The sequence below is a fragment of the Jaculus jaculus genome, chromosome 10 (assembly GCF_020740685.1).
Source record: "Jaculus jaculus isolate mJacJac1 chromosome 10, mJacJac1.mat.Y.cur, whole genome shotgun sequence".
Lineage (NCBI taxonomy): Eukaryota > Metazoa > Chordata > Mammalia > Rodentia > Dipodidae > Jaculus > Jaculus jaculus.
Genome location: NC_059111.1, coordinates 81,718,310 through 81,734,445, shown reverse-complemented (window position 1 = coordinate 81,734,445; position 16,136 = coordinate 81,718,310). Strand labels below are relative to the sequence as shown.

Below are 16,136 nucleotides of genomic sequence, written 5' to 3'. Positions count from 1 at the left end.
CGAACTCGCCCAATCACAGAAAGAAAACCTTTGCATGATCTCACTCATCTGTGGCTCCTAACCTGAATCTACCCTAGATACTGACATACCTAATAAGCACATTAAGGACAATACAATAGGGAGGGTGGGGTGAGAAGAGAGGATAAGGGTGGGGGTGGAGACACAAAACTCAACCCAAATGGCAGCAATGGTACCACAAAATTCTACATTCTAAAAGACAGACTAAATGGTTGAACCTTCATCAGGTCCTTAGAGGGAACACCTGAATCGCAGGGCCTTGGAGAGGGTATGATAAAGACTGTCCTTAATCTTTTCCTGTTTCTTTCCCTCCCTCTCTCTCTCTCACTCTTTCTGTTCTCTTTCTTCTCTCTTTTATATTACCTATATTTTTATTCCTTTTTTTTTTCTCCTTGGCACTGGCCTATAACTCCCATTACCAGCATGTGGTTAACATCCACAAAGAGCTGTTGAACAGAGAGACCTACAATGCTTCCCAAAAGAAGACAGATTTCTGTCAAAATACTTGATTATTCACCAAAGGTTAGTGGTAAGACCCTCCTACTAAAGACACTATATGCTGTTGTTACAGAACAGGGAGTGACCTGGCTAGAATCTGGAAGAGAGTTAGTCACCAATTAGCTTGTCTATTACCAGATGGTGCTCCATGTGTGACTGGGGGAAAATGACCAACATTTGTCCAAGCAACTCGTGGTCTAAACAACTCAGCAACAAACAACCTGACATGATGCTCACATAAGTGCAATAGTGGCACACAGGCATGGTGGGTAAGCAACTGCTCTTTATTTGGCTAACTGATCTGCTCAGTAGAACAGAACCCATAGCTGGAACCGGGAAACAAATCAGAACCATATCCAAAAACTGAGCCCACTCTACATTATCAAGCTCCCACCAATCATGGGCTGCAAGAGAGCCTACACCTATTAAATTCTCTCTAAAATAACAATGGATATCCTATTTATCTGGTGTTACTTCACTCTCTATTGGAGAATTTTCTTCTCTTTTTCAGATGGACACAGATCCTGGGGTGAGAATCAGCCCTTAGCCCCTCAACAGGGCCCCAGCTGAAACCAAGATTGGGGAAATGAACAAGAGGGCTGCTTTCTTGATGAACCTGGTACCAGCACAAGGGTGAAGGAGACAGACACAGAGAACACGCAACTCCTACCAAACCAGATATACAGAGACACAGAGGCCCCATAAACCTCCTCACTGAAGTAGACCTAAAACAAACCCAACATGACTCAGGGAAATTTGTGGAAGAGGGGGTGGAAAGATTGTTAGAGCCACATGTTGGGTCATTATGCACAGAGACATTGCCTCTAGCTCATATCTGATGACCAACCCCACAATGCACAACATACATTCCCCAACAAGGAGGGTCCTGCAGAGTGGGGAGGACAGGGAGGAGGCTAATGATGGTACCAACATGAATGTATACACACTGTGTACATAACTAATATAAAAAAAACTATTCTAGAAAGGAAAACTCCCAATTTACAAAAACAGGAGCAGCTGAAGTGATAAATATGACTCCAGTTCTGTAATTTTGAAGCAGATCGGTGATTTGTTACCCACCTGGATTAAAATACACAAATTGAAAGTACAAGATGTGTGTGAAAGTTTACACAAATGCTAACTACGTACTACTCTTTCAGTGAATATACATGATTCCAGTAATAATATCAAGTTGGAGTCAGAGTGATTCAGTCCCCATACTACTTGGTTGTCACTATGGGAAGCAAGTCTAAAACCATTTGGATAACATCAACCCTCCTTTAGGTCACTGTATACCAAAGAGCTGATTTACTTCTAAATAGGGCCTAAGTGACAACAAAGAGAATAATTGGCTGGTGTGTCTATCTCTTCCTTAGAGAAGTATATGTTCTCACAAATGCAAGGATATAAAATATGGTTTTCAGAAGCAAGGATCATAAAATTATGTTTTCTTTTGGCTATATCTGTCATTCTAACTTTGAAAAGACAATTGTTCTCATACTGTTCTTAAAACCTGCTAAGGATGAAATAGTGACTGTGAACACTATACCTTTAAATCATAAGCAGTGCAGTGGTGTAACAGCAAGCAGTCCTTTGCATAGCTGAGTTTCTAAAATAAATCCTTAAAGTTGCTACTGCTTGAACCAGTCATCTGCCCTTTAGATCACTACTCTCCCACCTGGACTCCATATAAGAATTAACTGTATCTGTTTTTAACATAAAATTCCAGGATCTATTCCAAGACTACTGGATGAAATTAAATGTTAGCTTGACTTTCCCTTGCCTCCTGTCAGAACTCAGATGGGGTTGGAGAAAAAATATTAAATCTATTCTACACAGTAATGAAAAATAAACACTACTGCTTTTCAAAGAGAACCATAGCTGAGAGAATTTAAATTACTCATGGTCATATATTCCCAGCCCTATATACCTTCCCAACAGATTTGTCAACTTATGCTGTGCCCCCAGCATGTAATTAACCCGGAGAAATGGGGCTGTAATGTCCATATTCTAATTTAAGACTCGATATTGCCTACATTTCCCTTCAAAGGGTATTTACTGAAAAGTAGTACAAAACTAACAAACTGTAAAGCCCAAAAGCTACTCTATCAGTACAGATTTTACTTAACAATACAGTGCTTCCTATTTGACCTATGAACCCATTTTTTTCTGATTTTTATTCTTTTTTAAAAAATATTTTTATTTACAAGCAGAAAGAGAAAGAGAGAATGGACACACTAGGGCCTCTTAGCACTAAAAACTGCAGACACGTGCAAAATTGTGTATCTGCATTTATGTGGGTGATGGGGAATCAAACTGGGGTCATCAGGCTTTATAAACAAGCACCTTTAATCACTGTGCTATCTCCCCAGCCTCCTAAATTTTATTCTTGTTGTTGTTTTCATTTATTTATTTGAGAGTGACAGAGAGAGAAAGAGGCAGAGAGAGAGAAAGAATGGGCATGCCAGGGCCTCCAGCCACTGCCAATGAACTCCAGACGCATGCACCCACTTGTGTATCTGGCTAACGTGGGTCCTGGGGAATCGAGCCTCGAACTGGGGTCCTTAGGCCTCACAGGCAAGCGCTTAACCACTAAGTCATCTCTCCAGCCTCTATTTTTTATTCTTTACTGTCCAAAGAAGATTTTGAAAAAAATGACTTAGCCGGACTTGGTGGCTCACACCTTTAATCCCATCGCTCTGGAGGCAGAGGTAAGAAGATCACCATGAGTTCAAGGGGACCCTGAAACTACATAATGGTAAATTCCAGGTCATTCTGAGCTAGAGTGAGACCCTATCTTGAAAAACCAAGAAAAAAAATTTTTTTAAAAAGACTCCAGACTAGGGAAAAAACAAACAAACAAACAAACCTGTGCTTTGGAGAATGGCTCAAAAGGCAGTCAGTAGAAAAGACTGGGGTGAAGTTGAAGAGGAGAAGAAAGCAGGTGCCAGGTAAGAATAAAACACCATTTTCTGAGTTGTCTCTTCCTATGTCCATGCTTTGTCAATCAGCATGCCATCTCCACACCTGGTTCCTCACTAGCACTGGGAATACCTATCTTGGTTGCAATTTTATTTCAAAATTTCATGTTAGTAATTTTATTTCAAAATTTCATGTTAGTAGAAACCATAATGTCAAAATATAAGACAGGCTCAGCAAGTCTCCAGATCATTACAATGTGGGGAGGGTAAGTTTATACTTGTCCACGTAAGTGGGAAGTAAACATGTCACAACAGAGCAAACTGGATATTTTTATAAAAATCACATTTCTAGGAAATATTTTTGTACTAGGTATGCATTGTGACTACGAAAAAGAAGCTATAATTTTTAAAATGTCTTTTTCCTCTATATGATAAATGTTAGATTAAAATACCAAAACGTTTTATTTAAGGTATTCTATGCATATGTCTCTATAGTACAAAATACAAAATCAAATTTAAAAGGCAAAATCAATTCTCCAAACTTCCATTATTTTGAAATCTCTACCCTTTCTTGAGGTCTGTAGAGCTAATAATGCCAAGAAAGAGTTAGGAAGATGTTCTAAAGCTGTGGGAAGGGGAACTGAATCAGCACTTCTCCTGACACACGCTGGTGACACCACACAGTGATCCCCAGTCAGCGGCTCCATTGGCTGCTAGCCTCTATTGCTGTCAAGCTGTCTGTGCACTCCCATGCAGTTTGAGAGTTGTGAAGTTACTCTTCTTATTTTTGGCAAATTGACCCATAGACCTCAGGGGGAGAGGCAATGTCATCCATCTGTTTTGCAGCTGGAGAAATTTAAATTGGAATGGAAAGTGAAATGTATACATAATCCACATTGAAGCCACACGGACTTTAGAACAGTGTTGCAAGCATCAGGGCTGGGTCGCATGCCTTCAGGAGTACCGCTCTCATGGCAGAGTGCTCTGGATGATATAATTACCTTGCTCCAAAAGGGGATGGGGTGCTTGAGAGGCACTAAACATTTTACATCTTTCCAACACATATTCTGATGAAAAATTCTCAGATGACATCATTTGTGATTATTCTGGAATTCTACACTGGCCCCTTTGGGTAAAGCCAGCCCCTACAAAACTATGAGATTTTCAAACTTAGTTGTCAATAATATTCCAGAGCTTTATATTCACTTTTATTTTTCGCTTGCATCCAGGGTCCTAGTGATTTTTTATTTCTGTCCCACTCCTATAGGGCAAGGACCAATAAGTGGCAGTCACAAAAGTCTATTTTATGGATACTTTAAGACCATGCAAACAGATCTTCTTGTGTTCTGTTCCAAGAGGGATGTACTAGCTAAGTAGTGTGGTTCAAGTGGGAAGTGTGACTAAGGCTAACTGTCCCCCTACCTTCTCAGAAACAGTTTTCTAACTTTTACCAGAACAAGCCAGCAAGGGGACAGATACCTCACTGAAAAAGAAAGAGTATAGTTGTGACAAGTATGTTACAAAAAGTATTTAGGCACCAGGATCTTACTACTCTTTCCCAAGGAAGCTAAGACGGAGAATAACACATAATTCAAACTACTTCTTCCTAGTGAAAAAAGAGGAAAATACCCATGGATTCTACCTCCACAAGTTCAACTAACCAAGGATTAACAAAACATTTTAATTACATTCATGAAACTCTTTCATCCAGATATAACAAGGGTACTGCAGTCATGAACTCACTGCAGCTGTGGCTACCTGCTTGCCCTGCACATGATGGGGCTGTTCAACATTCTCTTATAGATAGGGAAGGGGACATTCCTCTGTCTGATGGGCTAATGAAAGTCAATAGTTTCTGCGAGAGTGGGAGTCATTGTATGGCACTGATCTTCTTGTTCCTAGGACAAAACACGCAACCAGAAGCAGCTTATGGGAGGAAAGGGTTTATTTCAGGCTTACAGTTTCAATGGCAAGGTTCATCATGGTAGGAAAAGCCTGGAATGAGCAGGAGCTGTCACATATCTGGGTGGCAGTAGTAAAAGCAGAGGGCTTGGAGCTGGGATAATCAACTTCAAGGTCTGTCTGTCAGTGACACCTCTGTCATCAAGGCTACACCTTACACATGGCTGCCAGCTAGGGATCAAGTATGGTGTTTAATCACAAACACATGAGTCTATGAGGCATATTTTGTATTCCCAGCTACCACAACTGTCTTCTGTGGTATAGCCACTGGTAAGAGATGAGGAGAATAAATAAATAGAGTGTGGGGGTTAGTATTTTGGAGAATATCCATAGGTCATTTGCAAAGACCACACAATTTTATGATAAGGGATTTAAGCATCCATGGATTTTGGTATCTGCAGGAGCTCCTGTGTGGGTACTGAGGGATGGTTCCATAAAGAGGAACATCTGGTTACTTATTTTGAATGAGTGTTCTGCATCATTATAGCTCCCATAATGACAGCTCAGTACAGGATAATGAGCTTCGTGAGAGACAAGTCTGAGGAAACAAAGAGGAAAGGTACAGAAAGTGAGAGGGGGACACAAGGCCCCCCATCTTCTGTCCCTCACATTGTAATGGGTCAGTTCAGCTCTACAACCCTCAGGTTCACCTAAGCATAATTTACATTTCTCAGTCTTAGAGTGGCCATGAATTTAGAGTACAACATGAGGCTAGCTCTATAGTTAGTACTGCATGAGGCTAGCTCTATAGTTAGTGGCTCAAGAAAGGTTAGCTGTTACTCTTTGTACCCTTTCCACCCTCATCATCTACTCAATTATCTCTTCAAATAACTTGTTTAAAAATTTGTCTCTTTTTTTTCTCTTCAAATGATGGAAATGAAAGTACTTGATGAGTAATAGCATATATAATAAATATTCTTACTTCTTTCATATTTACAACCATCTGTGAATCTCATTTAAGCTGGCTTCTCCAAACAATTTCCAGCCCATTCTACTTGCAGTCAAATGAAGTGGCAATTTTCATAAAATATGGAGCAGTTTGGTGCCGGGAAGAATATGTATTCAGACTCATACACATAAACATTTTTAATGGAACATTTAAACATGAACTATGCAAGCCCAAATGCTACAAAAGATAAACAAAATAATTTCAGGAATAAAAAGACCTAACTATACAAAAATTGAGCAGAAAGTAAGAAAACAAAGAAGCTAAGCTGTTTATAAAATGAGAAATTTGATCATGGATAAATTTGTTTCTGTGAAACTGCTTTACAGGAAGAAAATTAATAGTATATTCTAGAAATTGTTTACTTATTGTCAATGGAGTTTGGTAGTTACTTATACTTTTAGTATCCACTGCAAATTTACTGTGCATTACAAAGATTACCCTAAAAACCAACAGCACAATAAAAAGTTGTGTCATCTCTGTTCATGGCAGAACAAACTCTCAGATATATTTTCTTGCAAATGTGTAGAGTCAGCATACAATCTTTATGAAACTATGTACATATATGTGTGTGTGTATATATATATTCCTTTCTGTCAATGCCCTCATTACAATAATAAATACAAGATTTACACAGCATACCATCAAAAATTTAAAATCCTAAGATACTTGTGCATGTATTTCATATAGATAAAACTTTCAAAGGAGCTCTTTGTTAAAGGTATGCCCAAGAATGGGCCATTAGCTGTACCAAAAATACATATGAATCTGTAGAGTTTTCTTTGCCATAAAATATTTCAAAAGAAGTATCAAGGGGGCCAGGGAGATGGCTCAGTGGGTAAAAGCTCTTGCTATGAAAGCATGGGTATCTGATTTTGAACCTCAGCACCCATGCACAAAGCCTGATAAGGTGACAATCCTCGTGACTCCAGAGCTTAAGGGATGGACACCAGAGAGTTGTTGAGGCTCCCTGGTGAATCAATCTAACTGAAAAAACTAGAAGTTCCAAGCATTATGAGGGACTCTGTCTAGGGAAAGTAAGACAGAAGACTAGGAGAGGAAACATTCAATGTTTTCTCCTGGTTTCCACACACATGTATGGGATCTGCACACATGCAAACATACGCCACACACACACACACACACACACACACACACACACACACACACACACACCATACACATACTACAAACATACCCTAGATGAGCAAGACACTTATGGTGAAACAGCTACACTAAACCGTCATAGTTTAGAAAGGAACTTGATATGCATACTCCATGAGACTCAAAATCAGACTGAAAGACAGATCTAGTCAGCTGTGTAGTATTCTTACCTTGTGCCAGCAGCCCCAGCTGCAGGCCAGCACCCAGCTTTTCTTCAACGATGGCAACCGTGTAGCCATGCTGAGCAAGAGCCCGCTGGTAGAGCTGAAGATCTCTTATGTTATAGGAAAGAGGCTTGTAGAGTATGGCCCTTCTGCTGTGATGGCCAAAGTGTTTCTCAATTGATTCTTCAATCTAAGCAAAGAAAGAAGGCATAAAAACATCCAAGATGAGAAATGAGTACATTTCCATGGAAGGACATCATCATCAATGACATTCAAAAAGTTATTCTTTCAATTTTCTTCTAGAAATGAAAGACAGCAAGCATTACTGTCCTCATTGACACCTGTGGTCAAAGACAACCTCGCTTGCAAGAAGCAAACTGAATGTAGGCTAAAGTCTCATCACTGTCTCACGCCACTAAAACACAGCGTTTCTTGGAGCAGAAGTAGTACTGCTGCATCGAAGGCCAGAGCTCAATGTCAGGCCAGCTGGAAACAGGAATTAATAGCAAAGACATCATCAAAGGAGTTCCAGCCACACCACCTTTTAACCGCAGGTGGGTAAATGCAGCACAGACAGCTGGCTCAGAGAAGAAGGCTTGTGCTAGAAACAGTCAAGAAGGAGGGGAGCTGAAAGGCAGCCTGGGTGTTTTCCTGGAGAGAGATTATGCTGCTTTTTTTCCCCAGGATAGAACAAAACCTGAATGCATCCCAGTGAGCCAGGATGGGGCTTCATGTGGGACAAGATAAGAGGTACTGAAATTTCCCAAATCTAGGTTTTTCCCACCCTGTCTTATCTGCCTGCCCATATAAATATCCCTGTTTCTCATAACAGTTCTGAAAAAAATCCATTCCACGTATGGACAAGTAGAAATAAATCTGAAATTTAATTTCATTATAAGCCTTATTGGCAGATTTCTGAAAAGTGACGATTAAGCCTTGATAAAGTGAAAATGGTTCATTACTAAAAGGCATGAGGAGGATGAACGAAGTGCTGACAGGGAACATGAGAGGCAAAGGAGAGAGTGGAGGAAAAAGAGGGTAATTCACCAAAAGCAAATCACTTCTAATGGCAGCTGTCGATCAACATGTCACTTATGGGTCTGAAGTGCAACATGGACTCTGATTTTCAGTACTGAAATATCTTCACTATTCCCATTGCTACTGACAAGACCATTTCCACTTTTTTATTGAGCAATGAGCTCTGTCAGAAGTAGACCACATCTTCTGTCTATATATAACACAATAATTTCCATTCCCAGTTCCCATTCTGCTTCTTCTACATCACTCAACTTTCAGCCATCACTTCTCGACCCATCAATCGAACTCCAAGCCATCCCAAAATATTCAGACATTTTCTCTGTTGGAAATTTTTACTTGAGACACATGTTTCCATTAGCATTGGTAGGCTTTTACAACTCTCCCCCACGTTGGCTTCTTAAAAGCCAGACCTGCCTCATGGGTTTACCTTTAATGTCTATCCCAGTGCAATGTATATTAAGTGTATATGACATATGTTTAATAAATGAAGGAACTTAATAAATTAGTTAGCTATAGCACTATATCAAAAAAAAATTGAATATATACATAGAAGCAAGAAACAGAGTTAGCTAGTCATGATGGCACACACCTGTAAGCCCAGCACTCAAGAAACTGAGGCAGGAGGATCATTCCTTGGACAGCAGCCTGGACTATACAGTGAGAGCTTGTCCAAAAAGAAGATAGGGGGAGAGAGAGGAAGAAGAGGAAGTGGAATGAGCAGGAGGAGCCAAAGGGGTATTCAGGGGGAGGAGAGTAAGAAGGGAAGTAGAAGGAGATGGAGAAAGGAAGGGAGAAGAGGGCAAAAAGGGTGGAGGAAGAGAAAAGGGAGGAGGAAGGCAGGAGAGGAAACAGGTTGAACTGCATACTATTGCCTTCTGCCCGTATAGCCCAAGCCTAGTGCTGTGCATGAGAACACCAACTCTGGAGCCTGGCTGCAGCGTTCCGCAACCATCCCCCATAGCACCGTGTGTGTGTTCTTTAACAATATTGTCCTCTGGGAGTACTATGAGTATTAGTGATGTGAGGCTTGGAAAGTGCTTTGAACCATGCCTACCACGTAGGGAAAACTGTGTGTTTTAAATATAATAATATATCTTAAAGTGCAATGAGTCAGGAAAACTTTCTGAGTTTGAGGTCTGTGCAGCACAAGCGTGTGTGATGAGTGTAACTGAAATCCATAAACACTAGCTAATCACCTTTTGCATGTGGTGCTTTGAGAAAACATGCTTGCTTTTCTATTTGTCCTTGTTAAAGAGTATTGTATTTTACTGTTGTGCAAACTACTTAATTCAAGAATTTACCTGCAAATTGGGAGCTGTGGTTCCAGTCAATGAAACTATTGGCTAAACTTATTTATGAGTATACAGAACTGAACAGAGGCTCAAACTTGGAGGTGGGATTATAGTTAGAGGGAACCAGGAGCCCTCACCCAGACCAAAGTAAACAAACAGGCATCTAGGTGAAGGGAAGACAGATGCTTCCAAATATATCAGTGCCACTCAAGCGGCTGCCCAGGACCCAGAATTGCCTCCTCACGTTATTTTCTTTTATAACCACATGACGCTCCTCTGTTACAGCTAGTTCAAGAAGAGCAGAGCCACACATGAATGGTGTGTTTCTGACCTCTTTAGTTATTTGAATTTTGAAAGCTACCACCCCTCCTTTTCCCTCAAGCAGGATCAGTTTAAGCAAGAGTGATATTACTTTTACTAGGTTATCATAAGTTGTGCATATTTTAAATAATGTGTAATTTCTGGCTGTGTTTTCTAATACCCTTGACAATTTTGACTAAAATGTAAACTCACATCTCAGAGAATAAACAGGAAATGAGCTTGTTAGAAAAATTATGCTGTATTATCCTGTAATACAAACTGCTCTTGTCCTTGTAATATTTATAACACACTGTATCAGCAGAATGGCCCAATACCAAAGGGCAAGAACAATTTTAGCTGGTCCAATGACAGGTGCACACACAGCGTAAGTGAAAGAAAAACTATGTGAACAATTATGTCGACCACACCAGCAAATACAGGATCACCAAATGTGAATGGCAGCACTGTGGGAACTAAGACCTGATTACTCTTGCAATTTCAAACATAGTTTTAGTGAAAGAATACTAGAATTATTTAGTGAGAGAATACTCGAGAATTTCACTACTGGCCTCCACTGCAACTTAACTTGAGACCTACAACCCTGCTGACCAGATTTCAGAAGAGTTCCTACATGTTCATGCTGTGAACTCCTGACTCTCTCATTTCTCTTTCTTATTGAGAGATTTTCAAAGTTCTTCCTCAGAAATCACTTGGCTAGACTACATGAAGATCTTTTATAGCTGGACACACTATGTTTACTGAAGACACTTCAAAATCTGAAATCTTTATATGATCATAGAGAAAGCAAAGATAAAATGTTGTAGTCAAATACTGAGAGTGCTTGATGGAGCAGTGTAGAATGAAGTGACAAAAATATTGGTCATCAAAAATCTGGATGGGTATTCTGGCCCTGCCACTTGCTTACTTTACAAACCGAGACACATTTTTTAATCTATTTAAATTAAGTTTTTCATTTGTATAGTTGAAGGAACAAATCCTACCTCATGTGCAGAAGTTAATATTTTTATTGCACTAAAAGATGCTCTTCGTAGCCGGGTGTGGTGATACACGCCTTTAATCCCAGCACTCGGTAGGCAGAGGTAGGCAGAGGTAGGAGGATTGCCATGAGCTCAAGGCCACCCTGAATCTCCATAGTGAATTCTGGGTCAGCCTTACATTATAGCTCTCCCTCTATATTAGGAATCCATATAACTTGGCCTCTGATACAAATAGCATTTTTACAAATAACTGTAAATAAACTGGGTCCATATGTCTGCTGTATGTTTTCCTTTATGAGTTCATCATCTTTTAATAGATGTATTTTATTTATTTGTTATGCTCATAGTCTGACTCTCTGCATTTGAATGCAAACATGCTTTGTGTGGTATGTTCATTTTTTTCTCCCAAGAATAGTAATTGGCATAAAAGTAGCAAATAGTAAGCACTTTTGAATGAATGAGTGAATGCAAACATTCTTCATTTCAATATAGGAGAATCTATTGACATTGCTTTGAACTGATAGGAATGAAAAGTGCTAAAATTAATATTCAAGAAACATGTTTCTACAGAATTTTGAACAAGCTCAATAACAAAAAAATAGGTTAGTGTTTAAATAGCATAGTACAATTACAACAAAAATGATTAAAGAAAGGGCTAGAGAGATGGCTTAGTAGTTAAGGCATCTGCCTGTAAAGCCAAAGGATCCGGTTCGATTCTCTAGGTCCCACATAAGCCAGATACACAAGGGGGCTCATGCATCTGAAGTTCGTTTGCGGTGGCTGGATGCCCTGGCACACCAATTCTCTCTCTCAAATAAAAATAAATAAATAAATAAAAACGTAATATTCACAAAAAGATTAAAGAAAAATGAAGATACAGTTTTATATTTCTGTTACCTCCACTGTTTAAAAGTGTTCACCAAGACTTACAGAAAAAAGTAAATACAACTCTTTAAAATATTTTAGGATTGAAAAATAAAACTTGCTTTTTCCACATGACAAAAAGATTTATGTGGATTTATTGAAGTAGTCATTTATTTATGACATCTTTTGATGCTCAAATACAAATCCCACCTTAGGCTTTGGATGAATGTAACTAAAAGTTAAATTGCCTTTCTGGCCCAGACTTTTGCCATTTAAAAAATATTACAGAGTTCTCTCATAGTGAATTATATTTTAATTTTTCCGCTGTAAGTATAAAATTCAGATTTTTTCCCCACCTTGGTGAAATATACATTTATTTTAGTGAGTGGAAGAAATAAGATGGAAGAAATTTTCCAGAATGCCTGCCATGTGATTTTTATTTACAAATCACCTTGCTGGATAAGGCGACTCACATCTGTGATCCCAGTACTCAGGGGGCTGAGATCTGAGGATCAGCATGAGTTCGAGGTCATCCTTGGCTACAGAGTAAGTTCCATGTCAACTTGGCCTAGAGTAAGGCACTACCTCGAAAAACATTATCTTATAATTGCAAGATAGTAGGGCCCAATAGGAGCAAACTCCTGAACAGACAAGCAAGAGTTCAAAGAGGCCCCACCCAAACAAAATGTGAGGAAATTTCATCTCCTTCTTACAGCTAACTCGGGTGTATCTCAGGGCCTTTGTGGAATAGCCACATGTTTGTCAGAAGTAAGGCCTGTCTGACTGCACTTTGGGCTATCTCAACCCTCAGCACCTAGTGGTGAGCATGCCTGCTCATCTGTGATTCTATGTAGGTTCTTAACACATGATAGATAAACAATCAGAGGTAGCTCAGTAGAGAAAGTTTTTGCTCCCCAAGCAAGAAGACCTGAGTTACATCCATAGTACCCGTACCTATAACAACAATGCTGGGAAGGGGAGACAAGAGTTTCCCTGGAGCTCACTGGCCAGCCAGTCTATCTTAATCAGTAAGTTTGAGGCTGATGACAGACCCTATCTCAAAAAGGAATGGATAGTGTTTCCAAAGATAACACTTGAGGTTGTCCCCTGGTCTTCAGACACATATACATGCACACAAAAACCCTCACATGCACACATACACATAGGTAGACACATGTATGCCACACACATACATATACACATGTCCATATACATATAGACAGACACATGCACACCATATACACACAAATAGAGGGAGGTTTCAGTGATAGCCTTTCATCAGCCTAACAAAATAACTAGGAGAAATGATATCAAAGAAGGAAAGGTTTGTTTGGGCTCATGGTTTCAATTCAAAGTCATCAGGTTCCATTGCTTTTAAGACTCTGGTGAGCCAGACAGAGCACAGTGGCTTGCTTCAAGAAGGCAAGGAAACCAGAAAGGTTTCTGCCCTCACATCATGGGAAACAGATATAAGCACTAAGTTTTTTTTTTTTTTTTTTTTTTAAGCATGGGAAAACAGTAGAAGATTATGGTGCTATGGAAATACTGGACTGGAATACCTCAGCTGCCTGTTTTGCACTGGCACTGATGTAACAGCATGCTGCTAAAGAAGTGCCCAGGGAGAGAAGAATCCACCTTATTTCAGCCACAGACTGCCTTATTCTGTGCTTCCTGGCTACTTTGTGGTCTCCTCTTCCTCTCTCTCTCTCCCTCTCCCTCTCTCTCTCTCTCTTCCTATCTCTCTCTCCAGGGATCTTTCTCCTCATTAATTTCATCTATTTTTCATTTATTTACCTATTCTTTTTGTGTGTTTTGGAGCACTTCCTCAGTGACAGGTGTGGTGCCATGCTCTAGGGGATACAACATGAAGGATTCTAGCAAAGGAGCAAAGATGTAGCCCTCAAAGTGCTCACTGTTCAAAAAGAAGAGTGATGAGACATTGATAAAATCATGCCATGAGACTGCCAATAGAGATAAAAATTCTGGTCCCCTAAAGAATGATTTAACTGTTGGCCAGAGAGGCCCGTGATGCCCTCCCAAAATTATAGGTTATTGCCAAAGCCCTCATTTGTGCACTAGAACTAGATGGTAAGATCTTATTGAAGACTTCACATGCTTGGGGCTTCAGGTCACTGAGAAATCATACTAGAATTGAGCTAGAAGTTCTCTCCGTGTCGACTAGCAGTCAGGATGCTAGAAAGAGCTATGTAGGCTGTTGGGGGAGAAGTCATCAATGGTCTTAACCAGCAGTGGACCCTGAAAGTTTTATGACTGGCCAACTGGTACAATGGTGGCATGTTGGCTATGGAGGAAACCGACTGCTATCTGATTGGAGCTGAGGCCCCCTCCACCAGAAGGAACCCCTGCTTGGTACTCAAAGTCTAATTAAAGGCCTGTAGCTAGAAAGGTCATAAGTCCTAGGGGGGTAAACTATGACTGTTATCTGGCTAAATGAATATATCATGCCCACCAAACTGCCCTCGAAACACTTATGTTTATTCCCATATATTAGTGCTACTCCCACTTCTCATTACAGAAACTTCTTTGTTTCAGATGGCAGTGACACTGAGGGACTCAAAATTCACCAAACGTCTAAGAAGTGGCAGGGGAGAGTGTTCAGTACTGAGTAAGACATCTCTATCACACCCTCCAAGGCTCCAGGACCATTGTGAAAGAGGTTGCAGAAAAAAATGTAAGAACCGCTGGGCATGGTGGCGCTCACCTTTAATCCTAGCACTCAGGAGGCAGAGGTAGGAGGATCACCGTGAGTTCTAGGCCACCCTGAGACTACATAGAGAATTCCAGGTGAGCCTGAGCTATAGTAAGACCCTACCTCAAAAAACCACAAACAGGGCTGGAGAGATGGCTTAGCGGTTAAGCGCTTGCCTGTGAAGCCTGAGGATCCCGGTTCCAGGCTCGGTTCCCCAGGTCCCACGTTAGCCAGATGCACAAGGGGGCGCATGTGTCTGGAGTTCGTTTGCAGTGGCTAGAAGCCCTGGCGTGCCCACTCTCCTTTCTCTCTCTCTGCCTCTTTCTCTCTCTGCCTGTTGCTCTCAAATATATAAATAAAAATAAACAAAAAACCCACAAACAAACAAACAAACAAATAAAAAAATAAATAAGAATGTAAAAACCAAAGGAAGGAGAAAATTTCTTACAATACTCTCTTCCAGACACAAGGTATCCTTGATATTTATGACCCCACAGTGGCTTTAGAAAGAAGATGGGATTCAGTGGAAGGGGCATTTGGGAGAGGGAAAGTCAGGGTAGTGGGAGGGAATTGTAATCATGGTATTTATATTTATGGACATTGTCCAAAAAAAAGTTTAAAAATCAAAGAGTAGCTTAGGAATGACCTCTTAGGATGGGATGGTGTTGATGCTTGTCTATATTGTGAGTGTTACATATGAAGGAAGATGAAGAAAGACAGATAATTATTCAAAGCAGAAAATAAATGAAAAAGAAGCTAAATCAAAAGGTCCTTGAAGGTCAACACTATGGACACCTTCTATTGTGAGCAGCAAATACAGTCAGGAAGTCAATAAGAAATAACTGAAAATGATGATTTAATAAAAGAGTAATGTACTATCACTTAGGGACTTACTGAGTAGCCAATAGGAGACCTAGACCTAGCACATGGTCAGAACTGTGAGAGCCGATATGTTCATGCATATGTTCTGCATAAGCAATCCAACTTTGAAGGACTGTGAGTCCTTCTAGTAACAGACATAGCCATCAAGAGAGAAGAGGGCTGGAGGGATGGCTTAGCGGTTAAAGGCATTTGCCTGTAAAGCCAAAGGACCCAGGTTCAATTCCCTAGGACCCACGTTAGCCTGATGCACAAGGGGGGCAAGCATCTGGAGTTCGTTTACAGTGGCTGGAAGCCCTGGCGCACCCATTTTCTCCCTCTCCCTCTCTCTCTCTCTCTCGCCTTCTTATCTCTGATAAATAAATAAATATTAAGAAGAGAG

At 40.3% G+C, this 16,136-nt stretch overlaps 1 protein-coding gene across 2 annotated transcripts in view; it reads right to left on the bottom strand.

The window, feature by feature from the left end:
• Cped1 (cadherin like and PC-esterase domain containing 1) overlaps positions 1–16,136 on the bottom strand; it is a 301,563-nt gene that overhangs the window by 264,519 nt on the left and 20,908 nt on the right. For both annotated transcript variants that reach the window (XM_045160324.1, XM_045160323.1), the window contains one exon: positions 7,680–7,863. In XM_045160324.1, coding sequence (XP_045016259.1) covers positions 7,680–7,863 — 184 coding nt within the window. The remainder of the gene's footprint in view (positions 1–7,679; positions 7,864–16,136) is intronic.